General features: G+C 35.3%; 3 protein-coding genes across 3 annotated transcripts; all 3 read right to left on the bottom strand.

Annotated features, from left to right (window-relative positions):
• Window positions 1–516: 516 nt before the first annotated feature.
• LOC148046251 (vomeronasal type-2 receptor 26-like) lies at window positions 517–3,193 on the bottom strand. Its single transcript, XM_087714619.1, has 3 exons — window positions 3,036–3,193; window positions 2,378–2,666; window positions 517–1,449 (listed from the first exon to the last, which is right to left on the bottom strand). The coding sequence occupies exons 1-3, from the start codon at window positions 3,191–3,193 to the stop codon at window positions 517–519; spliced, it is 1,380 nt and encodes a 459-aa protein (XP_087570745.1).
• Window positions 3,194–8,013: 4,820 nt separating this feature from the next.
• Window positions 8,014–15,663, bottom strand: LOC148046250 (vomeronasal type-2 receptor 26-like). The gene is made up of 2 exons (XM_087711965.1): window positions 15,546–15,663; window positions 8,014–8,915 (listed from the first exon to the last, which is right to left on the bottom strand). Exon 2 carries the CDS (start codon window positions 8,911–8,913, stop codon window positions 8,014–8,016), a length of 900 nt encoding a protein of 299 aa, XP_087568091.1. The 5' UTR covers window positions 8,914–8,915; window positions 15,546–15,663.
• On the bottom strand, window positions 14,953–22,783 carry LOC148046249 (vomeronasal type-2 receptor 26-like). The gene is made up of 6 exons (XM_087714618.1): window positions 22,572–22,783; window positions 21,619–21,907; window positions 20,085–20,927; window positions 18,159–18,383; window positions 15,866–15,998; window positions 14,953–14,996 (listed from the first exon to the last, which is right to left on the bottom strand). The coding sequence occupies exons 1-6, from the start codon at window positions 22,781–22,783 to the stop codon at window positions 14,953–14,955; spliced, it is 1,746 nt and encodes a 581-aa protein (XP_087570744.1).
• Window positions 22,784–25,225: the final 2,442 nt, after the last annotated feature.

Below are 25,225 nucleotides of genomic sequence, written 5' to 3'. Positions count from 1 at the left end.
TTAAAATTCATGCCAAAGATAAAACATCAGATTAAAATAAAAATAAAAGATTCATGTGTTGCTATTGAATATTTATGGAAAGAAAAATATACATTTACTATGCAAAAGTGCATCTTACTTGTATGGAAAGGACAGTTAAGTGATTATGTTAAAACAGGACCCAAGAGAGTGAGGTGTTGCCGAATGAATAATAAATTAAACATAACTTGGCAGATTAATCATAATTTGGCAGATTGAGAATAAGTGAGAATTGAATTAGAGAGCCAATTTATTAAGAAGAGTGAATGGAATGAGATGAAGAGGAAGAGAGACAATGTTTGAAGAGAATTGATGAGGTACTTAAAAAGAGAAAGCTAAGGGGAGCTGAGGAACAACAAGTGATGTATGAAGCAGTACATGAACCTGAGTGAAAGCTGGGTGGGTTTGAAGGATAGAAAGGTATAAAATGATATTGTTTGTGTGAATTAGATTTACTTAAGCCCCCATTTGTATGTAATCATCCCTTTATTTTCTTGGTTATACTTTATTTACATCAAAGAATAAATTGTGTATGATACAAGTTTGCACATTGAGTGAGAAAAGGGAATAAGTATTTAGTACCTGCCATGGCTGCTGCTCCTGAATATTCAGTTTTCTTCTTTTCCACCACATTTCTTTGTGTTTTTGTTCAATATGCATGGCATGTAAAGCATGACATACAGCATACACAGCGTCATATATATTGTAACTGTGACCAGTCATGCTCATTTCATAAAAAGCATCAGGAAGGTTCTCCAATTTCTCCCTTAGAGTGCAAATGTCATCATTTTTCTCATTCACCAAAGGACTGGGAAAAGCACATTGAAATGCATGTACCCACACATCTTTGATAAAGCCATCTTCTTTTGACAAGAAAAGATCTCTTTCCTGAACAAATTGCTGAAATCCTGGAATTTCATTGGAGTAAACTGAAAAGGACAGGGCACCATGGATGTCTTGAATATCCCAGGTCCTTTGGTAAATTACTGTTGCTAGATCCATTTGGGAGGGTATGACCCACACTTTACCTTTTATTTCCATAGATAATGTTTCCATTTTAGGAAGATATAGCAACGATCTCAGATGTAGAAGTGTTGTTTCATAGACAATTACTGCATTGGCTTTACTTTTCATAATAAGATAAAATGTTTCTATTAGCCAATCCAATTCGTCTAATAAATTACTGAGGTGTACTTGTTTAATTATTTTTAAAAAGGCAATGCAAATGCCATGAAGAGGAAAAGTTGAAAGTGTCATCCGCACAAATCTACCACCATCATCTTCCCTCACTAATATCCCAACCCATGTCCATTTAAAATGCACAAGCAGCTGAAGAAGTCCTTGGTACATCTCATTTTCTTCTGGGACCATATGGTAGAAGGAAAATGATTCACTTTCATCCAGCATCTCTGGGTGTGACCCATATATTAGCTACAGGAATAAAAAATAATAATAGGAGCTTAGAGAAAGAGAAAGAAATGGAGAAATATTTGTTAAAATAGCCACTGTACAAAATCTGTTGTAATTTGGAAAGTCATTGTCAATTGTCTAGCAAATTATTGTACATCAACCAGAGCCCCTCTCTGAGAAAGATGTACAGTTAAGAAATATGAACCATTAATTAATTAAATAAATAAATAAGTACATTTTAGTTTCTTTCAGAACTTATTTTAGCAGTGTTATATAAGCAGGCTTTTGTATTCATCAGTGGAGAGATTTGTGATGTTCTCATGTTGTATTAAAAATATTATATTTCAGTGAAAAACCTGAATTTCAGATTGGTGCATTGTATTTCTCAGAATAATGTGTTCCAGGAATTTCTTTTAAAATACAGTTATTGATCAAATGATTAAGGAATAAAAGTTTAACTTATTTTTCATTGAAAATCATCATAAAGGATACATCTTAAGGGTAGAGATAGGAAAGTGAGAAGCCTTGTATTATTGAACCAGTAGTTAACACTATAGCTTGCCTTGGTTGAACAGCATATTCCTTTGAATGTGGTTTATAATATTCTCTTTTTCACTCAATGCAAAGTATCCCAGATCAAAATAATTTGGGATTGTCATAAAAGCCATTGTATTAAGCAACTGTCCTTTTTAAAATTTCATTGGAAAGTAGAAAAGTTCTAAACATCACAATCCTTTCATAAAAGCCTTAAAATCATCCAATAACATCAAATCCATTAGCCACATGGTCTCAGTTTTTAAAACATTCTCTTTCTTCATATGCTTTACTAATTAATGTAAAGTAAGTAAAAACAAGCACACATTAGTGTGTTTCTAACATATAGACATGTAAAAGATTCATAAAAATCTGGATGATTTTATAAGATCTCACATCTCACCATACAACCTACCTGTGGAAATTTGTAGATCCTCAAGATATCTGCCATGTCAATAGATATTTCAGAATAAAGAGCCCCAATGACTGAGACCAAGTTGTTTTGGATCCCACATTCATAATTGGGGACCATCCTCTTCAGAGGTGAAAAAAGTTCCATTGTGGCATGATAAATCCATCTTCTACCATAACTGTCAAAAATGTTGATGCCCAAGGTGACATTGGGCAAGATCTGAGGGTTTTCATTTATCTCTTTCACAGCAAATATTAAAGCCAAAATATGCTGATAAAACTTAGTCTGGACACTGAAATAATAATTGTACATGATAAAAAGAGCTTATTATTTTATAGAAAACATTGCATGAAATATATAGTAAATTTTAATATTTTGATTTTGAAAGCAATAGTCCCCATGATACACATTGTGTGACAAGTGTAACATTTGATTTAGCTTTGTATAGTTTTTAAACAGAAAACATCTCAATTAGTATATTGAAGAATTATTTGCTAACTGTTTTAAGAACCCCAGGGAAATTAATCAAGGATGAATCATTTGAATTAGATAAAAGATGTATTTTTTTCACTACAGCTCATTCTGGTATATGTAGTAATATTCCAAATACAAGTATAATCTGATATCTCTTGCACCTCACAGTGGGGTGAGGAACACTTACATTACTTCATCAATAAATGAAAGATGGGGATTTTCCATGAAGTTTTCTAGTTCTATAGGCATGAACATAAGAGAAGTAATACCACCAATGATGAGATCACCAGACTGGAAATAGTTGTGAGAAATAGGGCGAGGATCACCAATATTGCAGTTTCTCATGTTGCTTTTTAAAATTATAAGAGATAAAAGCAAGAGGAAAATGGTCATGGTCATTGTGCCAAATGTATATATAGAACAAAATTTGTCTACTAATGGTTAAAAGTCTATAAAAGTATACTAGTATGATTTGCATTGCCATCCCATCATCATACTATTGACAAATATTCTGAAACCCTGAATTCACCTCATCAGGAATAAGTTTCACAGGACTTCATCTGTGTTTAAATTCATGCTACAGATCAGCACAGCTATTAAACATTGGTGGCATTCATAAGGTCTGAATCCTTTTTAGTTATACATTTGCCATAAAGACTTCAGCACCAGGCAGAATTAATAACAGTATTTGTGATAATTACAGATGGTGTGAAGATCCATCATAGCACTTGGATAATCTGTTTTCTCACCTAGAAAGAAAAGGGTGTGTCAACTTTGAATGAGCCAATGTGATAGAAATGAATAGAACATGGAAGAAGAAGAAAAACTTTCCTGGAATGGGGATGTTAAAAAAAAGCTTATTTCATCTGCAAAATATGAACATTTTGAATAAAAAGCTAGAATTTACAAAAATGGCTGTCCACTCAATGTGTCAGGAGAGTTTTATAACAAAGACCATTCATGTTGAGGGTCAACACCGATGCCACTCCTTTGCATGTCATCCATTTCACAGAGAATGGAACCTTTGCTGGGCAAGATCACAATAAGATTTAATTATTCTACAGAAAAAGAATATGTCTTCTTTCTGGAATTCTGACTTGATGTATCCACTGGCATGCCATTACCAAACCATAATTTGCTTTTTAAAATTGTGCTGCCCACTTTCTTCCATACAAAGATTTGCTTTCCACTGGTTGTTTCTCTTTGTGTATTCTCTGGTCTCCTGACACCAATATATTTTCATAATTTATTGTTTTTCAGAAAGATACAAAGTTAAAAGATAAAAAGCAGAACAAAAAAATTAGAAAATAAAAGGACAGACAAGGATAAAAATAAAAGTGGAGAAAATGAAAAAGAAGGAAAAAAGAGTAAATTTTATAGAAAAGAATGTTATTTGTCCCATCTGAGCACATTTTTCTTAATTGCATTCCATACCTTAATATAATTATTGTGACACAGCATAGTTTTCATATTAGTCAAAATAACACCTTTATCAGCATTCCAAATACCATGTAGAATTAAATCAGAGTCGAAGGCAAAACTATGCTTAAAGTTCCAATTTAATAAAACAGGCATGTTGGCACATAGCTGTGGGGATTCCAACTCTGGAAGTTACATCAGAATCCCACCCAGTTAAAAGTTCATGATCTTGCCCCCACAACCACAATCCATTACATGGTTCAATCTCCTTCTTGCATGCTGGCGTCAATGCCCAGCTTCTTCCGGTCAGGTGTACTGGTGTAGAGTCAAAGGATGACCTTGGCTTCTAGCAAAGAATGAAAAACAATACATTCCAAAATCCGACTCCTTCTAATCCCCCCTCCCATTGACTATAGTTAAAGAAACAGCATAATGAAATAAGAGAAAGTGTGGCAGGCCAAAATTCTAAAAGGAATATAAATGTAGGCCTGACAACCTTCTCCTCAATTTTGAAGTAAGTTTTCTTGATCAAAGCAAGTTGATGTCATGAACTCATATTTCTAATCAATAATTGTTTTCTGTAAAACAATTTTTGTAAATTTATGTAAAAAATACCAGCATTCATAGTGGCCCCTCAATGCCAAATCATCAGCAAAGGATCTCAAAAAACAACAAAGGAGACAGGACACATGTATAACCTTGTCTTGTCCTCTTCTGAATATCACAAAATTTAATCAAATCTGTAATTCAAGCCTTTGGATATGTATATATTGACTTGATTCCATGAAGAAAATCCATATCTTTCATGACATCAATATAGACTGTAGACTATATTGATTATTCCCCTACAAACCTATACTTCCTGAAACAGTTCTTATCTAATTCTTTCATTCATTCTTCTGTGTATTCATTTTGCAGTGATTGAAATAGTGAAGAGAGATTCTTGCAAGGCTCAGGTCCACTGCTGCTGAATCATGTGGCCCTGCTTGCTTTTTCTTTCTGCCCTCAATAGATAAAGCCTGGAGAGGAGCCTTAATACTTGGGTAAAGTTTCTTGCAACGAGAATTCTGGCACACTGTTCCAATCTTGATGTGGCAATATCTTTCTCTTTGTCAACTTCCAATTTACTGTACTTCCTATTTTGGTCTCTGTTGCCTCCATTTCTCAAGCAGGCCCAACTGATCTACATAATATATCCTATAGGCCAGATTGGTTATCACTTTCTTCTTTGGTGCCAATTCCTTTTCTATGACTGAGATACTGCTTGCTTCTCCTGTCTTTATCTGTAAGTATTCCTACCAAAGTATTCCTTTGGTATTCCTTATAGAGAATTTACTACAGAATGATATTCCCCTTTTTAATTATTAATATATTAATAAGCTCAAGCTTTGGAAATTTAATTTGCATTTCAATTTGTCATTATGTATCAGGGTTTCAGTTAAGAATTCCTTTTTTTCTGGTTCAAAATATATTCTTTCAACTTAAGATTTAAGAACATTCTTTGCATTAATTCTTTAAGTAGGTCCTTAAAGGTAATTATATAGTCATATCACTCACTCTGGAACCAGATATTCATCTGGATAGCCATGATCAAGAGCACCATTTAAAATGTGGAGGTTTACTGTGAAGGCTACTGGAGGCAGACAGAGACTGCAAGGACATTTTTTTATTAAAAGTTTTTTTTATTTTAAATTTTCAAAATAAGCACAACACGAAGAATCCTTCTTCTTTACATACTGTAGAAAGTGTATCAGTTGGTTACAAAAAGCTTTCATCCATCTCTTCCACTGTCATCACAAAATTCGTATTAACTCAAGAATTTTAAATCAGATATTTTTATACATATTACCATCATCATACCTCCATTTTCATTTGACTATAATTGTTTAAACGTCCTTCATCATAAAATGTATCAAGATTTAAAACCTGACCAAATACTGCCATTTCATTTGTTATTTCTAATATCCTCCAATAACACTATATCCTTATGGCCTATTCTGACTAAACATCAATAATATTTAGTAACAAAAATTTCTAATCCTTTCGAAATCACTGTTTAGAATTTACATCCAATTTCCTTATGTTGTACACATACATACATACATACATACATACATACATACATACATACATACATACATTGTTATCATTATCCCTCCTTCATTAACTCTATCCATGAGCATAGCATTTCCCCCCCAATAATAAAAACTTAGCTAGATTCAACTTAGTTCTTTTTGATTAACCTTTATATATAACCAAATAATTCCTAATCTTCCTTTTATAGGTACTATTCAATATTCATATCCAATTACTACTTGTCCAATACATATGTATGCATTATTATCATTATCAGTTGTTTATTTAACCGTATCTATTGTCACTAAATTTCACTAAATTTAACTAGTTTTAGATTAGACACTTTCATCTATCAACCTGTATCTTTCCAGTAGCAAAACTATCTCATGTATTCTGCCATTTGTGGTATCAATCCTCTAATCATCTCCTTAATAAATTTGCCTGGACTCCACTTTGTAACTCATTGCTTATTGAGTGTCTCACATAATTTCGATGCCCTTCTTCTCTTTCCATAATCGGCTTATCTTTAATTGTCAGTAGTGTTATCAATGATGTTGCTAATAACATTTCTCTGTTTAAATCCATAAATTCTTTTTTTTTCTTCTGTAGCTTGCCATCTGGGGTAGAGTTCCTCTCCATTTAATTCCTCTTTCCGTATTCCACTCTTTCCATTTCCAGACACAAACCAATCACCACAGATATTAGTGGATTTGATTTTTTTGTGGTGATTTTTCTCCAGTTTTTAGGACTCTAACCTCCACTTTTTCCACTTAATAAATATCTCCAATTTCTTCATCATATTTTACTGTTAGATGTTCTAGATTTTCCAACTTCTTCTCCATCCTCTCAAATGTGTTTGATAATTTCTGGATTTCAAACAGCATCTTTTGCAAACTTAAAGCTTCTTTCTGCTGTTGAAGTTGTGCCATAATTTCCAGCTCGCAAATACTGCTGTTCTGGCTTGAAGGATTTTTACAAGGTTAAGGGGTGGCCTTTGAAATTGACCCCATTTCTCCCCTGGGAAGCTGGGCGCTTTTAGACCGTTTCTTGAAGAAGAAGTGATTGGGTGAGTCCCTGGTTGGAGCAGGGCAATCAAGCAAGTTTATTGTGGAAGAATCAGTCATTCTAACAGACAATAAAAAGTTTCACTGCTTCCTAGGCACTAGTTTATCTTGCATATTTACTTTTCATGCTGAATAAAGCTTTCTCTAGTTGCAGCCTGCTCTTTTTTGAGTATCCTTTCAGGCCCCTTCAGCCAATAACAGAGCTCTGGATTAATCTTGAAGGCCTCTGATAGTGAAATGGAGGCTGGGGATGATGCAAGCAAACAGTAGCAAGTGGCCACAGAAGAAATGGGCTGCCAAGGCAAGTAGGTGTCGGGGTGTGCGAGGCCTGGATGTAGAATAGCTCTACCCCCATCCTAGTTTAATTTTTACCTATGCACCTTGGTGCACTCCTTGCACCCCTGAGGGAGGGAGGGAGGGACGGAGCAAGTGAGTGAACAAGCAAGCTCAATATGCAAAATCTGATATGATAATTCCAGTTTTGAAATAATTTTCCATTCATTTATTACTTCAAAAATAATACCTGGGACATAAATATAAATAATGTAAATATCAAAGAAAGAATAATAAATAAGAGAAATATATAAACGTGTTGTGTGTTTACCATTATTTTTTTCTCTTAATGAGTTGTTCTCTATTGTTTAGCTCTGGCTTAACAATGATGATGTAACATTTGGGAAAATATATACAGACCAACAACCCAGCACTGGAGGCCAAAATGGAGAAAATTTTCACAGCCACCATGTATTTGCCTTTGGTGCTCAGGTAGGAAGGAATAAAGGAGAGCCACACACTGCAGAAGATCAGCATGCTGAATGTGAGACATTTGGCCTCATTGAAACTGCTGGGAAGATTTCTGGAGAAAAAAGCTACTGTGAAACTGGCAGCTGCCAGAAAGCCCATGTAGCCCAAGACACAGTAGAACATGATAGCTGAGCCTTCATTGCATTGCAGTATGATTTCTTTCATTTCTGAATGGGTGTCAATGTCAGGGAAAGGAGGAAATGTGAACAACCACACCATACAGATTCCTGATTGAATCAGGGAACCAGAAAGAACAATGGAGAGTGCCACTCTTCTTCCCACCCATTTCCTCATCCTGGATCCTGGCTTGGTAGCCATGAAAGCCAGAACCACAGTGATGGTTTTTGCCAGCACAGATGACACGGCCACTGAGAAGATGATGCCAAAGCTGATTTGTCGAAGAAGACATATAATATTTCCAGGTGCAGCAAGGAACTGCAGTGAGCAAAGAAAGCAGAGGAGGAGCGAGATGAGTAAAAGATAGGTAAGATTTCGATTATTGGCCTTGACAATGGGAGTATGGTGATATTTCAGAAAAGTTCCCAGTACCACCATAGTGCAGAAAGAAAGAAAAAGTGCTAGAATGGTTAGACATATTCCCATTGGTTCTTCATAGGATAAGAAAGATATTTTCTTGGGAAGACATGAATCTTTTCCCTTGCTTGGATATTGTTCTTCTGGGCATTTAGAACAATCCTGCATATCTGGAATTTAAGAATATTTTTTTTCTATAGTAATGGTATTATTATTTTTATTTATTTGTTTTTAAAATAATACTAGAAAAAGATAAAAGGAACAAAACAGGAAGATAATCATGATTTAAATACACACATCAACAAAAATGTATAACAAAGATAATAAGGAGAGATTAGAATGGTATTTTTTCTCTCTTAATTGTCTCTTTTTTCATGGTTCTTACAAGTTGCTTTATTAATTACTTCTTTTCCTCTAGTTTTGTATATGTTTTACCTTGCATGATTTTCTACACAATGTTAGTGAATATAACATTGCATTAAATATAATAGATTTTGTTGGTTTCAGCTAACTTCTTTTGGATTTTGTTCATTTTGTAAGATTTCTTCAACCAGGATTTGAGCCAGTGTAGCAGTGAGCCAGCTAGTATAATAGCTGATGGAGTATATGTGTTGTTCCTTGGCTTGGAATACAGACATATAGTGGTGCAGTGGTAGTGTTGCTAGGCTAGAAGCCAGGAGATTATGAACTTTAGTCCTGCCTTAGACATATATTGATACATTACCTGGTGGAATAATAATAATAATAATAATAATAATAATAATAATAATAATAATAATAATAATAATAATAATAAAGAAGCATGGAGAAGTAAAAACTATTGTCAGGCGAGAGTACACCAAAAGAGTTAGGAAAATTTTGAAATCTAAATTGAATGGTAGAAATACAATCAAGGCTATAAATACCTGGGCAATACCAGTTATAAGATACACAGCTGGTATAGTTAACTGGATACAAGCTGATTTGGACATTTTGGACCGAAAAACCAGGAAACTAATGACAATGCACTACAGTTTACATCCACGTGGTGATACTGATAGATTGTACTTGCCCCGAAAATCAGGTGGCAGAGGATTATTACAAGTGAAGCAAGCAGTTGAAGAAGAAAAACATGCACTGGCTGATTATTTAAAAGAAAGTCAAGAAAATCTATTAACCGAAATAAAGAACAAAAATCTACTGAAGGCCCAACCGAAGAAACAAGAATACAAAAAGATGTGATAAAATCAAGAATGGAGAGTTGGCAGAACAAAGCACTGCATGGCAAATTTCTGGAAAAAATAAAAAATAAAGTGGACAGTGAACAAACTTGGTTATGGTTAACAACAGGTACATTGAAGAAAGAAACAGAGTCACTAATCCTGGCTGCGCAAGAACAAGCTATCCGCACAAATGCCATTAAGGCCAAAATCGAAAAATCCTCTGATGATTCCAAATGCAGACTTTGCAAAGAAGCTGATGAAACTGTTGATCACATACTCAGCTACTGTAAAAAAAATTGTGCAGACTGATTATAAATTGCGGAACAATTCAGTAGCACAAATGATTCATTGAAATTTTTGCAAAAATTATAATATTAAAACAGCAACAAACTGGTGGGAACATCAGCCTGAAAAAGTCACTGAAAATCAGATGATCAAGATCTTGTGGGATTTCCGTATACAAACAGACAAAATACTGGCACATAATGCACATCACACTGGTTGAGAAAAATAAGGTCACAATCATAGACATCGCAATACCAGGTGATAGCAGGGTCGCTGAGAAGGAACATGAAAAAATTGCAAAATACCAGGATTTAAACATCAAAATCCAACGATTATGGCACAAACCAGCAGTGGTAATTCCAGTGGTGATCGGCACACTGGGTGCTATTCCAAAAGTACTGGAATTACATTTAAAACAGTTAAAAATTGACAAAATCACCATCAGTCAAATGCAAAAAGCCACACTGCTTGGATCTGCACGCATATTATGAAAATACGTTATGACATCCTAGGCCCCTAGGTGGGGCCTGACTAGTAACCAATGCCAAATCTGGCAAAACAACTGGCCGCTGTGATACAATTGTATAATAATAAAAAAATCATGTGTTGTCCCAATTGTAATTGGGGCCCTTGGAGCAATACCCAAAGAGCTACCTCGCTATTTGGAAATTTTAAATTTATCAGACTTGAACATTCTGATTCTACCAAAAACCACCCCACTTGGAACAGCTTATATCCTTCGACGTTACCTTAACAGTTCCTAGGTCCTTGGTTAAGACTCAAGCTGTTGAGCTACCAACCAGCCCCAAAGGCTGTGAATCTCACCAAAGATTAACCACATAATAGTAATAATAATATTCCCTGGACTAGGGAAGACAACATCTCTATCATGGAAGCCTATTTTCAATCCGAGCCAGCAAAATGTATATTTCAAAAATGAATGTATCAGATTTGGAATGTGAACCACAGGGACTGTGATATCAGTGAACAAATGCTAATGGACCAATGACATGTAATTTTGAGCCACAGATTTTTTTACTGCAACAGAATTAACAAGAATCAAAGAGAAAGCATCTAATGGTCTGAGCATACCAACAAAAAAGAGTAACATCAAGAATGATTTGAATAATCAAAAGCAAACTGAGGAAGAAAGAGAGGAAGAGGTTACTGCAATGGATAAAGAACAAGAAATCACTGAAGAACAAACACCAACAGATAGTACTCAATTAGCTGAGAAAATAAAGCATCAAATGGAAGACGCTTAAAGAGCACGTTTGCCAAAGCTGAACCAAGTGAACTGGAAAGAATTGAGAAATATACTAAAAAAGGTCAATGAGGCTGTGCAAACCATTCGAACCACTACATTAGCTGAAACAAGCCAGCTGATGTATGCAGCAGTCTTCATAACCACCAAAGAATTGGGTTTGAAAATACAAAGGAACCAAAGAGGCAAGAAGGGGAAGCCTAAGTGGAAAATTCGGCCGGAATTGAAGATCAAAAAATTTCGTGGAGACTTGAGCAACTTGAAGAACCTAAGGCAAGGTTAGCCAAAGAAGAAGTAAGTCAAAAGCAGCCTGCAAGCAAGGTATGATTTGGAGAATAAGGAGATTGCGGTAGTAATTGATGAGCTGAAGAAGAGGGTTGTTGCCATTGCTGAAAAGATTAAACGATATAAAAATTGAGTAATTCAATTTAAAGAAAACTCACATCTCAGAGCAAATCAGCACCAGTTTTACAAGAGCTTAGAAAGTGGAGATGGAGTAACAACAAATGAAAAGCCTGATAGGGAGAAAGCTCTGAAATTCTGGAAGAACTTGTGGAAAAACAGCAAGAAGCAAAACAGAAATGCAAACTGGATCAAACAGGTTGAGTATTGTGAAGTGCAAAAAATGGAAGATGTGAAAATAACAAAAGAAATGGTGCAAAGGGAGTTAAGAAAAGTGAGGAATTGGAGTGCACCTGGACCAGATGAGCTACATGGTTTCTGGCTAAAGACACTTAGCAGTTAGACTTATATACTGCTTCATAGGGCTTTCAGCCCTCTCTAAGTGGTTTACAGAGTGAGCATATTGCCCCCAACAATCCGGGTCCTCATTTTACCCACCTCGGAAGGATGGAAGGCTGAGTCAACCCTGAGCCGGTGAGATTTGAACAGCCGAACTGCAGAACTGCAGTCAGCTGAAGTAGCCTGCAGTGCTGCATTTAACCACTGCACCACCTCGGCTCTCTTACAAGTGTGAATGAAAGATTGGCAGCCCAAATGAACCAGATCTTAAAAACACCTGAAAAGGATGAATGGATGACAACTGGAAGGACATTTTTGATTCAAAAAGACAAAGAAAGAGAAAAGTACTCTGGAAACTATAGGCTAATCTCCTTCTTGCCAGCTCCTTACTGGAATCATTGCAAATCAAATTTACGGATACTTGGAAGGAAATGACTTGCCTCCTGCAGAACAGAAAGGATGCTGCAAAAATTCAAGAGGAACAAATTGCTGATTGACAAGCTAATCCTAAAGAATTCAAAGAAAAGACGAACCGATCTATTCATGGCTTGGATAGACTATAAGAAAGCATTTGATTCTGTTCCCCACAGCTGGATCAAGAAATGCCTGAAAATCTTTGCCATCAGTAGCAACATACAAAAATTCATGGAAACTTCAATGAATCTCTGGAAAACAAAGTTTATGGCTAATGGAGAAAAAGAGGGTGAAGTTGAAATTAAACAAGACATTTTACAGGGTGATTCCCTTTCACCTCTACTTTTTATACTGTCAATGCTACCACTGACAACCATTTTGAAGAAGGTGAACTGTGGATACGAACTTGCAAAGAAAGGATTGAAAATTTCACACTTGTTATACATGGATGATTTGAAGATGTTTGGTAAAATGAAAGCTGAGCTGACTTTATTAATCAAAAGCATAAAAGAATTTAGTCAAGTCATTGGCATGCAGTTTGGAATTGACAAATGTGCAACAACAGCAATCAAAGCAGGCAAGGGCATAGAAGATGATGGAATAGAACTTGACATGGAAGAAATGATAAAGGCAATAATACTAGAAGAAGGTTACAAGTACTTGGGGATTTTAGAGGCCTCTGACTTAATGCATAATAAAGTCAAGGAATCAACTTCAGCCAAGTACATTCAATGAATGTGCAACATATTAAAGTCCAAACTGAGTGGAGGAAACACCATAAAAGCCATAAATACCTGGGCTACACCTATGATTCTATACTCTGCAGGAATAATTATGATAAGGAATCATGCTTTGCACCCTAAAAGTGATGTTGACTGATTATATCTACCAAGAGCAGAGGGTGGTCGAGGACTCCTACAAGTACAACAGACTGTGGAAGAAGAAAAACGCAGCTTGAATGATTACATCCAGAAAAATGAAGAACCAATGATTAAGGAAGTAAATAAAGGTGGCCTTTTAAAGACAACTAAATCAAAAGCTGATATAAGAAAGAAGTAATTGAGAAGTGAGCTGGAAATTGGAAAAACAAAGCTGTGCATAGCCAATACGTGAAAACTATTGAAGGCAAACTGACCAAAAGCTAACTTGGAACTGGTTAAGATCAGGAGCACAGAAAAAAGAAACAGAATGCTTTATTTTGGCAGCTCAAGAACAAGCCTTGGCCACAAAGATGCATGAAGACAAAAATTCAACATGTTACCACCAACAGCAAATGTTGCCTCTGTAATGAGAAAGACGAGACAGTCAACCACTTGATCAGTGGGTGTAGCAAAATTTCACAAACTGACTACCTACAATGCCATGACCACGTTTGCTAAGCTTATTCACTGGAAAATGTGCCAAAAGTTTGGATTTGAATATAACAAAAACCACTGGGACCATCAGGTTGAGAAGGTTTTAGAGAATGAGAAAGTCAAGATGTTGTGGGATTTCAGAATCCAGACTGACAGGCACCTGACATAACAATAATTGAAAAGAAAAAGTATGGTTCATTGACATTGCAATACCTAGTAATGCACGAATTGAAGCTAAACTGCAAGAAAAAAAATCACAAAATACTGGGACCTGCAAATTGAGGTTGAGCGATTGTGGAAAAAGAAACCATCTGTTGTCCCGATTGTCATTGGAGCTCTTGGAGCAATACCTAAAGGGCTACCTTGCTATTTGGAAATTCTAAATTTATCAGACTTGAATGTTCTGATTCTACAAAAAACCATCCTTCTTGGAACAGCTTATATCCTCCGATGTTACCTTAACAGTTCCTGGGTCCTTGGTTAGGACTAGAGCTGTTGAGCTACCAACCAACCCCAAATGCTGTGAATCTTATCAAACATTAACCACATATAATAATAATGTGATTTTGACATTTTGTTTATTTATTTTCTTTTTATTTAATATTAGATAAAATATTATAAATATTATGAGAACCCAAATTGTTGAGAAAAATATGCTGAAATTGTAAATCATTCAGAGAGTACTTTAAAGCATTATGGAAAGGCATATAATAGCAACAGCACTTCATAATGCTATTGCAGCCCTCTCTAAACAGTTTACATAGTCAGCATATTGCCCCCAATAATCTGGGTTCTGATTTTATCAATCTTGGAAGGATGGCAGGCTGAGTCAACCTTGAGCCTGTCAAGATCAAATTGTAGGCAGTCAGTGGAGTTAGCCTGTAATACTGAATTCTAACCACTGCATCACCATGGCTCCTAAGAATATGTCCAAGTGCTCTTGCTGTTATTTTGAGCCACCAATAATTATCTTGTAGAGCACAGGTGACCCTATAATTTTTTAAATAAAAATAAAATAAAAGAAGACAAAAACAAAGACTTCATAAGATAAAATGAAATCAATGTTCATAACCATAAGTATATCAGAGCTTATAGGCAATAGTTTAATATACAGTTCAAGAAAGTATTAATAAAGTAAAAGTCTGAGTTTTATTTTGATAAAATCTAGCAATTTTTTGAATTATTTGAAAACCATGTCAAGATACATTTATAAATATATACAACTAATGAATGAATGTACTGGAAGGGACCTTGGAGGTCTTCTAGTCTAGCCCACTGCTCAAGTAGGAGAATCTATATTGTTTCATATGTTCACTCTCTTCTTAAAAACATCCAGTAATGGAGTGCCCGCAGTTTCTCACTGTCCTTACTATTAGGAAGTTTCTCCTTAATTGCTTCTTTCTTTGATTAGTTTCCAACCACTGTTTCTTGTCTGCCCCCTGGTGCTTTGGAGAACAATTTGTCCCTTTCTTCTTTGTGGCAACTCAGTATATAAAGTATAATGAGGTATACTAATGTTTAAATACAGTAATATATTACCCTTCTGGCCTGAAATCTTCTCTTTGGGACAAGGAAGACAATCATAGCAGCAAAATGGCTTCCCTTCCTGCTTTTGTTTGAAATAACCAGGGAGGCAGCTCTCAGTACACACTGAAACAGGTAAGACCTGTCCAATAAATAAAAAAAGAAAGTGTTAGCATTCGATCACAAATTTGGAGGAAAAAGGTTTAAGAAATCATTATTGGTTTATATTTGGCAAATCAAAAATGCTAATTGAAAGGACATCACAATCCTATGAAACTTGTTTTTTAGGACTTGCTTTTTTATCATCATCATTGTGAAAGTTATTAAGGAATTACTCTTTTTTTTCTGTTCTACTAATTGTATAAGCACACTTGTTTCTTCTAAACTGGAAAATATTTTGGTCTCAGACCATGTTGACATTATTTCAGTGGGACCATGAAGTATTTGCTGTAGTCTTTTAATTGCTTCCTGTGGATAATAAAGACATTTAAAATAAAATTAATGGGAAATTAACATACATGTCAGGCTTTATTGTGATCTGGGATACCATGAAAGCATTTACAAGAGAGTGGTGTATAATGAAGACAATCAAGTTAAAAGAGGTCATACAGATCCTCAATCTAAACCACAAATGGAACCAGAACTCTTATAAGTAAGAGAGATAGCCATTAATTGACTTGTGCCCAATTTTACAACTTGATTGCCACCAATGTTAAGTGAATCGCATGGTTATTAAGCAAATCTGACTTCCCTTATTGATTTTGCTTCTCAGAAACTGGCTGGAAAGGTCACAAATGGCAATCATGTGCCCCTGGGATGCTGCAACAGTCATAAGTGTGAAGACAAATTGTAAGTCATTTGTTTCAGCAACTTTGAACAGTCATTAAACAAACCGTTGTATATCAGGGACTACATTTACATATAAGAAATCACAAACTGTCAAAGCAAGTATAATGGCAGCCTGTCCCATTAACCCAATATCAAAAACAAAGCATCAGAACCAATTACTTATAGAACAGTGATTCTAGTATCCAACAGTTTCCCACATTACAGTTTTCCACATTACCATTTCTTCTTCCTTGCCCTTGGTTCATAACAAATATCGAATGTAAACACAAAAAAGAAACATCTATCCCATTCGTTTCATGACTTTCCTCCCTTGCCAGATTAAATATAGACTTGTTACATGGCATTATTATTAGTACAGGAAAAATTATTGCTGGAAGATCTGCCTTTCTGTGACCTCTAGGCTGGAATACTGCAATGTGCTCTACATGGGGCTGCCCTTGAAGAGCATCCGGTGACTTCAGCTAGTCCAGAATGCGGCCGCGCAAGTGATTGTGGGTGCACCGCGGTTCGCCCACATAACACCTATCCTCCGCGAGCTGCGCTGGCTACCTGTTGATCTCTGGGTGCGCTTCAAGGTGCTACTTACCCTCCATGGTAGTGGATCTTAAAGCCCTCCATGGTAGTGGATCTGAGTACTTGAGAGACCGCCTCCTGCCAATTACCTCCCTTTGACCTATTAGATCGCACAGATTAGGCCTCCTCCGAGTCCCATCCGCCAGTCAGTGCCGACTGGCGACTACGCGGAGGAGAGCCTTTTCAGTAGTAGCTCCGACCCTTTGGAACGATCTCCCCGTGGAGATTCGCACCCTCACCACCGTCCAGACCTTCCGCACAGCCCTTAAGATCTGGCTATCCCATCAGGCCTGGGGATAAAGATTTTAATCCGCCCCACCCGAATGTTGAATGAAAGTTGTGTTTTATTGTTTATTTTTTTATTCACGTACTGTCTTATGTTTTGTCTTGCACACCCCCTCCCATGAATTGTAAGCCGCCCTGAGTCCCCTCAGGGAAAAGGGCGGCCTATAAATAATAAATAAAATCTAAATCTAAAATCTAAAATCTTTCTTAGCCAGAAATTATGGCCTCAGAATATGAAGATACATCTATCAAAATTGATATAAAAGTTAAATAATAGAAGAACTAAATCTGGTGGCAGCCTTATGGAAACAGCCATTGAATTCATTTCTCCTCTCCAAAGCCACAACCTGAAACTATCAACTATTACCCAAGGAAGCAATGTCCCTAAGCTACAACTCCTACAATTCCGGGGTATCATGATTCCTTCTTAGTTATTTATCTTCTTAATTATGGAAGGAATTGCCTGATTTTTAATTATGAGAGCAAAATGTTTAGAATTATATATTTTATCATTCAATTAGCAATCCTTCTTTTAGAAAACCTGTTTAAAATTTTTAAAATTTCCTCTACATTTAATAAAAACAGATTGGCTCATTGATTATTATCATAACAGAAAACTAAAATGTCTACCAGTGATTTACTATTGCAAAAGTCTTCATTAAGCACGCTTAATATTGAATTAATGTTGCAGTCTACCAACTCCTGTTAAAATTCTTACTATAGTTGGTTCTTCAAAATCATTTTTCCCAAATAAATCAACAACAATTCTTCCCTTTTAATTTTCTTTACTGAAATATTCCTGATATTTCAAATAGCCTATATCAGGACTAAAAGCTTATAAAAATGTATGTACAATATTCTCTTTATTGACTAGAATTATTTTTGGGCATCATTCCAGGAAGAAGAAAATTAAGATCTTACTTGGTTGAAACTGCTGTGCCAGGTAATAGCTTCATCATGAATGGTGAATTTTTCCTCTTTAATCCCCGGATATAGTTTCCCTACTTTTACTCGATCAAATGATTGGTTTGGGAAGGTAACCCAGTTTATAATATCAAATCCAACTATCATTTCCTTCCTCTGATTGAACTGAATCCGATCTCCAGCACTGTTATTAAATGAGACCCCTTTCAGAAATTGGTGGAGCTGAATATCAATGAATTTGTAAACAGTAAGGAAAGAATCAGTAATTAATACACTATTTTAATCAATTGCTGCAACAACTTTTATTTATTTATATTTCACATTTCTAAACTGAAAAAAGGGCTGTAAAATATATAATTTGTAATAAAGCAATGTATAACATTAACATAATAATTAAAATAAGGTTAGAATTAAAAAAAATCAAACATATGGAGTAATGACATTAAAATGGTTAAAGTGTAAACATCCTGAAATGGCCATTTGATGTTGATTATTACAGATAGGGAGGGAGACTTATGTGCTTCCTTTGCAAGGCTTCACATCCAGTTTTTATCCCTTTGCAGAAGACAAAGATAGGGGAGGCTTTCCTCAATGTCCTGTAGGGACAGGACATTGCTTAATGTGGGGAGGGGCAGCAAACAAGACTCTCTTCTTAGATCCTGCCAGTCAAAATTGCAGCATATCTTCTCTGCGGTCGAGTAAGGCTTATGAGATGGGATGAAGACAGTTCGGTATGTAACCTGGCCCTATGCCATGTAGGATTTTATAGATGATGACAAAACACCTTGAATTGGACACAAAAGCAAACGAGTACCTAAGGCAGTTCACATAGCCTCCCTGCTCAGGAAAGGGCATAGTTAGTTCATAAGACAGAGTTGGGCAAAGGCCCACTTTGCCACAGCAACCTTCTGCTCTTTGATCAGGAGCCATGAGTCCATGGCACCCCCAAGTTATTCATAAGGTCTCTTGCAAAGGATAGACATCAGGATGTCTACTTCATCTCTCTAGATTGGAGTTCTTGCATGATAGACAATAGGTATATAGACTGTATCTTCTCTTTATTCTTGCTGTTTCCACCCTTTGGCAAACATTATGGGATTCTCCATAGACTTCACTTCCATATCAGTCCAGCAAAAAAAAAAACCTTTGGTTTAATGAAGTGCTAACAAAATAGATAATTTTGGATGGATACATTGCTGCATTTTTGGCTAAAAACCCAAATTATTTGTGGAGAATATTCATAAGTTTGAAAAATGAAAAGAAAATATGAATATTGATAAGATTGTAAAATGAAAAAAAATATGAATCTGAAAATTAGTATAACCATGGCAAATATGTTTGACTGGGTAACTTTAGTTTAAAAATTGCAGGCCATAAAAATGGTGAATAATAAGCACAGGTAAATGAATTTAGAAATAATTCTAAATTTGTTTACCTGTGTCTGTTATTCACCATTTATATGGCATATAAATGGAACTCTCATGAGAAAAAGTCAAGAAGAACATCAAGGGTTCTTAATGAATAGGTTTAAATACTAAAATAAACCAGGAAACAGATAATGTGACAGACTGAGAATAAATGAGAGTTCAGTTGCAGAATTTATGTATTAAGGAAGAGTGAATAGACAGGACAGGTGAAGACTGAGAATTTCATGGAGAAAGTTGACGAGTTACTTAAAAAGAGAGAGCTAAGGAGAGTTGAAGGGCAGCAAGCAATGTATGAATGTATGAGCCTGGGTGGAAGCTATATTGGTTTGAAGGATAGAAAGCTATATAGCAGGTGCAAATACAATTTACTTCTATACCTCATTTGTATTGTAACTCATCCCTTCATTTCTTTGATTTATCATGATTTGTATCAAAATAGTGAATTTTGTTTTATGGTTTGTGTGCTAAAAGAGAAAAAAGCATGAACATTCACTACCTGCCATGACTGTTCCTCCTGAATATTCAATTTCCTTCTATTCAGCATTCCACTGTCTTTTTGTTCAAACTGCATGTTATGTAAAGCATGAGCTATAGCATGAACTGCATTGTATATATTATAACCGTAGCCAGTCATGCTCATTTCAAAAAAAGCTCCAGGAAGCTTTTCCAATTTCTCCTTCAGATTGCAAATGTTACTATCTTTCTCATCCATAAAGGGACTGGGAAAGGCACATTCAAATGCATGTACCCACACATCTTTGATAAATCCATCTTCTTTTGATAAGAAATGGTCCCTTGCCTGAACAAATTGCTGAAAACCTGGAATTTCATTGGAATGAACTGAAAAGGAAAGGCAACCATGGATATCTTGAATATCCCAGCTCCTTTGGTAAAACACTGATGCAACATCCACTTGGGATGGTATGACCCATACTTTACTGTTTGGTTCTACAGACACTGTTTCCATTTTTGGAAGATATAACAATAACCGCAGATGCAGAAGAGTTTTTTCATAAACAATTACCACATTGGCTTTACTATTCATAGATAAATAAAATATTTCTATCATTTCCTCTATTTCCTTGAATAAGTTACTGATGTAAAAAGGTTTAATTCTTTTTAAAAAATCAATACAAATCCCATGAAGAGGGAAAGTTGAAAAGGTCATCCTCACAAATCTTTCAGTATCATCCCGTATGAGGATCCCAACCCAGATCCATTTGAAATGCACAAGCAGCTGAAGAAGTCCTTGGTATATAATATTTTCATCTGGGATCATGTTGTAATAGGAAAAGGATTTAATTTCATCTGGTATGTCAGGATGTGATCCATATATTAGCTACAGGGAGAAGAAAATTAATAGAAGGGAAAGAAGTGAAAAAATAGTTGCCAAATTAGCAACTGTACCAAATCGGCTCTAACTTGGGAGTCTCTCTCAAGCATCTAATAAATGCAATTTGTGTCAAACTTATTTTAGTAGCCTTATAAGAGTAAAATATTCTTTTCTCTTCACCTGTTCAGAGGACATATTTGTGTACTCTCATTCTTGTTATTGATAATATCACATTTTAGTTGTAAACCTGAATGTCAAATTCAATTCATTGGCTTCTCAGAATATTTTTTCCGGGAATTTCTTGCAATAGAGGTCTTAATTGAATGATTGATAGGTAGATTAAAATTTAACTTGCTTTCAGTTGAAAATCATCTTGTGGCACAGCACTCAATCACCTAACTTGGAGAAAGCAAAGTGATAAACTTTTCATTACAAAGTTTATTGATTTGAGAGGTCACTTTCTAGCTTGTCTTGAGTGAACATCATATTTATTTGAATATGACTTATAATGTTCTCTTGTTGATTCAATTCATATTTTCCACATTGTCTGAGCATTATTCAATTGGGTTTCTTTATAAGTTTTATTAATTAATGTAAACTTAAATGCTCACTACCATGTTTCCAATTTGTATAGATGTAAAAACACTAGAAAAATATAGTTGATTCATAACATCTCACAACTCACTACATAACCTACCTGTGGAAGTTGGTAGATCCCCAAAATATCTGCCAGGTCAATAGAAATTTCAGAATAAAGAGCCCCAATGACTGACACTAATTTGTTTTGGATGCCACACTTATAATTGGGTATCATTCTCTTCAGAGGTGAAAAAAGTTCCATTGTGGCATGATAAATACATTTTCTACCATAGCTGTCAAAAATATGGATGCCCAAGGTAACATTGGGCAAAATCTGAGGGCTTTCATTGATTTCTTTCACAGCAAATATCAACGCCAAAATATGCTGATAAAATTTAGTCTGGACTCTGGAACAATAATTGTATGTGAAAAAAGAGCATGTTATATTTAACAAAAAACAATGCAGCAAATATTTCTAAAAATTTTGCTTTTTAAAGTAATAAGTGTGTCAAGCATTGTGTATTAAGTATGGGATATAGTTTAACTTTGCATAGTTTTGAATAAGAAACAACTCCAAACATCTAGTGTCTTAAATCCTCCCCAATTTTAGCAAAGATTTGAAGTTTTTCTAATCTGAAAAATCACAGCAATAATAAATTATGACAATACAGTATTTTATTTGTGGTCTTACTTAGTTGACAATACAGTATTTTATTTGTGGTCTTACTTAGTTGACAATACAGTATTTTAGTTGTATTTATTTGCTGAAATTCTTAAGGAAAATAATATAAATTTTATAAATCAAACAAGAAACCAAAAAATTCTGCTAATAATGTTGGTTCATGGATCAGGATTTCTGTGATGTTGTCAGAATCCTTGAATCTTCGCTATGGATATTAAAGCAGTTCTTTTTAATTCCTTTAAGAACCCTAAGGAAATTAATGAGGGATGAAAAATTTGCACTAAACAAAAATATATTTTTATCACTATAACTTATTTTGGTCTGTAGAGTATTATCACCATATATAAATGTAAACCTGATATGATAAAGTGTAAAGTGGTGACACTTACATGGGTTCACCAATAAATGAAAGATAGGGATCTTCCAAGAAGCTTTCTAGTTCTGTAACCATGAATATAAGAGAACTAATGGCACCAATAATGAGATCACCAGGTTGAAAATAGTTGTGAGAAATAGGGAGAGGATCACTAATAACGCAATTTTTCATATCACATTTCCAAACCATATGAGATAAAAGCAAGAGTAAAATAATCAAAGCCATTATGCTAAATGTATATTTATAAAATAGTTTGTTTGATAGTATATATCTTCAAAAATATATGAACATAATTTGCCTCACCATGCCATTCTCACACAATTATTCTGAAACTTTGAATGTAAATCATTCAATCTACACTTGATGTCAGTCAGGAAATATTTATACTAATTGTAAGGTCTCAGTTCTTATTGAATATAAATTTGACAGAGGGGCTATAATAACAGGCAGAATTAATAACAGTATTTTTGATAATTATAGATGGTTAGGAATAATTGTCTTTATATTTAGCTTTCCACAGATGAAGACGACAGTATTTAAAAAATATCCAGTTAATATGTTTTTTTCTAATTAAAGTTCCTTTGTAAATAGCAAAATTAATTTTACTAACCAACCAGATTTTCCCTTCATTGTAATGCTCACTGTTTATTATTAAGGGTAGTAGATAATTTGTGAATTTGACAAAATAAGAAGATAAAGGTAATTTGAATCAGACACCTATAATCTAGATCTAATTGGGGCTAAAAAGAAAAACAAAACAGAAAAAAAGTAGAAGACTGAATTTAATTTTCATTACAGTAATTGGCATAATTTCTCATAATAGCAATCACAAGGAAAAAAAACTATCTATTTAGGAGAAGGATGGATTTTTATTTTTTTACATGGCACAACAATTTATTTGTAATGTTTTGCTTCCAGAAAAACTTTTGATGATTATTGTAGTCCTGCTCAGATTGAACACAAATATAATTTCAGAATGACTCTATTGGACAGTAATCGTAAGAAATGTGAAAATAAATTTGGTGACTATAACTGATTTAAATGAATACAGTTTCTGACATGGAACATAAACTCAACAGAACCAGAAGTGCTTTACTGTTGATTTTCATTGGTACTCAGTGTCTGACACATCTCACTGCAGTGTCCAACAATCAACAGCCAGTCAGCATTCCAGTGATGATCATTTTCTTTTCTTTTCTTTACTTTACTTTATTGTCATTGTACATCGTACAATGAAATTAAATGCCATGTTCAGTTTATATTACAACTATAAGAATAAAAACACAAAAACACATCCTTCACGTGCTATATAATTGAAATTGAAAACCTGATACTGCATTAATATTGTACTATACCATAGAATTCTATATAGTTACTGCCCTGGGATAGAAGCAGTTTTTCAGTCTATATGTCCTTGTTTTTATTATCCTGTACCATGGGCCAGATGGTAATTGTTAAAAAAAAGGGGGTGCCCAGGATGAGATGGACTTTTAATAATGTTTTTAACTATCTTAAAGCAACAGGAGCTTTAAAGCTCTTCCAAAGAGGGGAGAGGGCAACCAATGATCCTTTGAGCAATGACTTTAACCCTCTGAAGCGCTGTCCTATCTGACAACTGGCAAACCATGCACAAGTGCAGTAAGTTAAAATACTTTCTATGGTGGAGGGGTGTCCCAGCAACAGGACATGTTCTCTGGAGGGCTCTCTGAAGAACCATCAGATTCCTGATGTATCAGGGGAGGAGTGACCTGTAACCTCACCATAGCTGTCCTGGAGAGACAGTGAAGAGGGGAGTCAAAGTGGGTGTGATTGGAGAACACACAACTCTCCTAAAATGCCTGCTTTTTCACTCAGACCCAATGCAGGAAAGGTAACCAACGTGAGCAATTGCAGCTGGAAAGCCAGACAAAGCACAGGAATCAACATGGACAGCGTCTGGGTAAGATAATAAGAGTGCTTGAAAGTGCAACATTCCTGTAAACCAGTGGTGAGTTTCAAAATTTTTAGAACTTCTTCTGTAGGTGTATCCTGCTTTGTGGGAATGGCTTGCTGGCCATGTGACTGGGTGTGAATGGCTTGCTACCCAAATGAGCCATCCAATCAGTGAGTGGCGGGTGGGGCAAGCATGGTGTGGATGGGCAGGGGGAGGGAGCTGGAACCGGTTCTAAATGACATGGTAGATTTGTGGAATGTCTTCTATAGAAGAGGTTAGAACTGGTAGGAACCCACCTCTGCTGTAAACTAACTTTTAAATCTCCAATTAAAGCTTTTTAAAGAGAAAGTGGCAGAAGAAAGGGGGGAGTGGATGTTACAAAGCTCTCAATCCCTCGGGTCAGCAGCAAATGGATGGAGCCATTAGATAGAAGAAAGGAAATGATAGACCTAGAGAACTGCTTAAGGATGTTAGAAAGCGAATTGGAAGTCTTTGGTGTTTAACTTTCACTCTATGCCTATGATTTTCTTGGTAACTTGGTGACTTTTGAGAATCACTTAGATTTGCTTTCAAAGTCAGGAACTTAAAAGAAATATGTTGAATTAATTATCTGCAATGCTGTCTAGTAGCAAATAGTACCCGGTAAAAGCTGCCTAAGAAGAATTGACCTTGAAACATTGTGGATAATAACGAAGTGATAAAAGTCTTCCAGAAGAAAGAAATAAGACCAGCTG

This window comes from Thamnophis sirtalis, unplaced genomic scaffold, assembly GCF_051295495.1.
Source record: "Thamnophis sirtalis isolate CommonGarterSnake01/CBP01778 unplaced genomic scaffold, rThaSir2_p1.2 scaffold_4, whole genome shotgun sequence".
NCBI classification, from domain to species: Eukaryota; Metazoa; Chordata; class Lepidosauria; order Squamata; family Natricidae; genus Thamnophis; species Thamnophis sirtalis.
The sequence above is the reverse complement of the archived record's forward strand: the minus strand, read 5'-3'. Positions and strand labels throughout refer to the sequence as shown.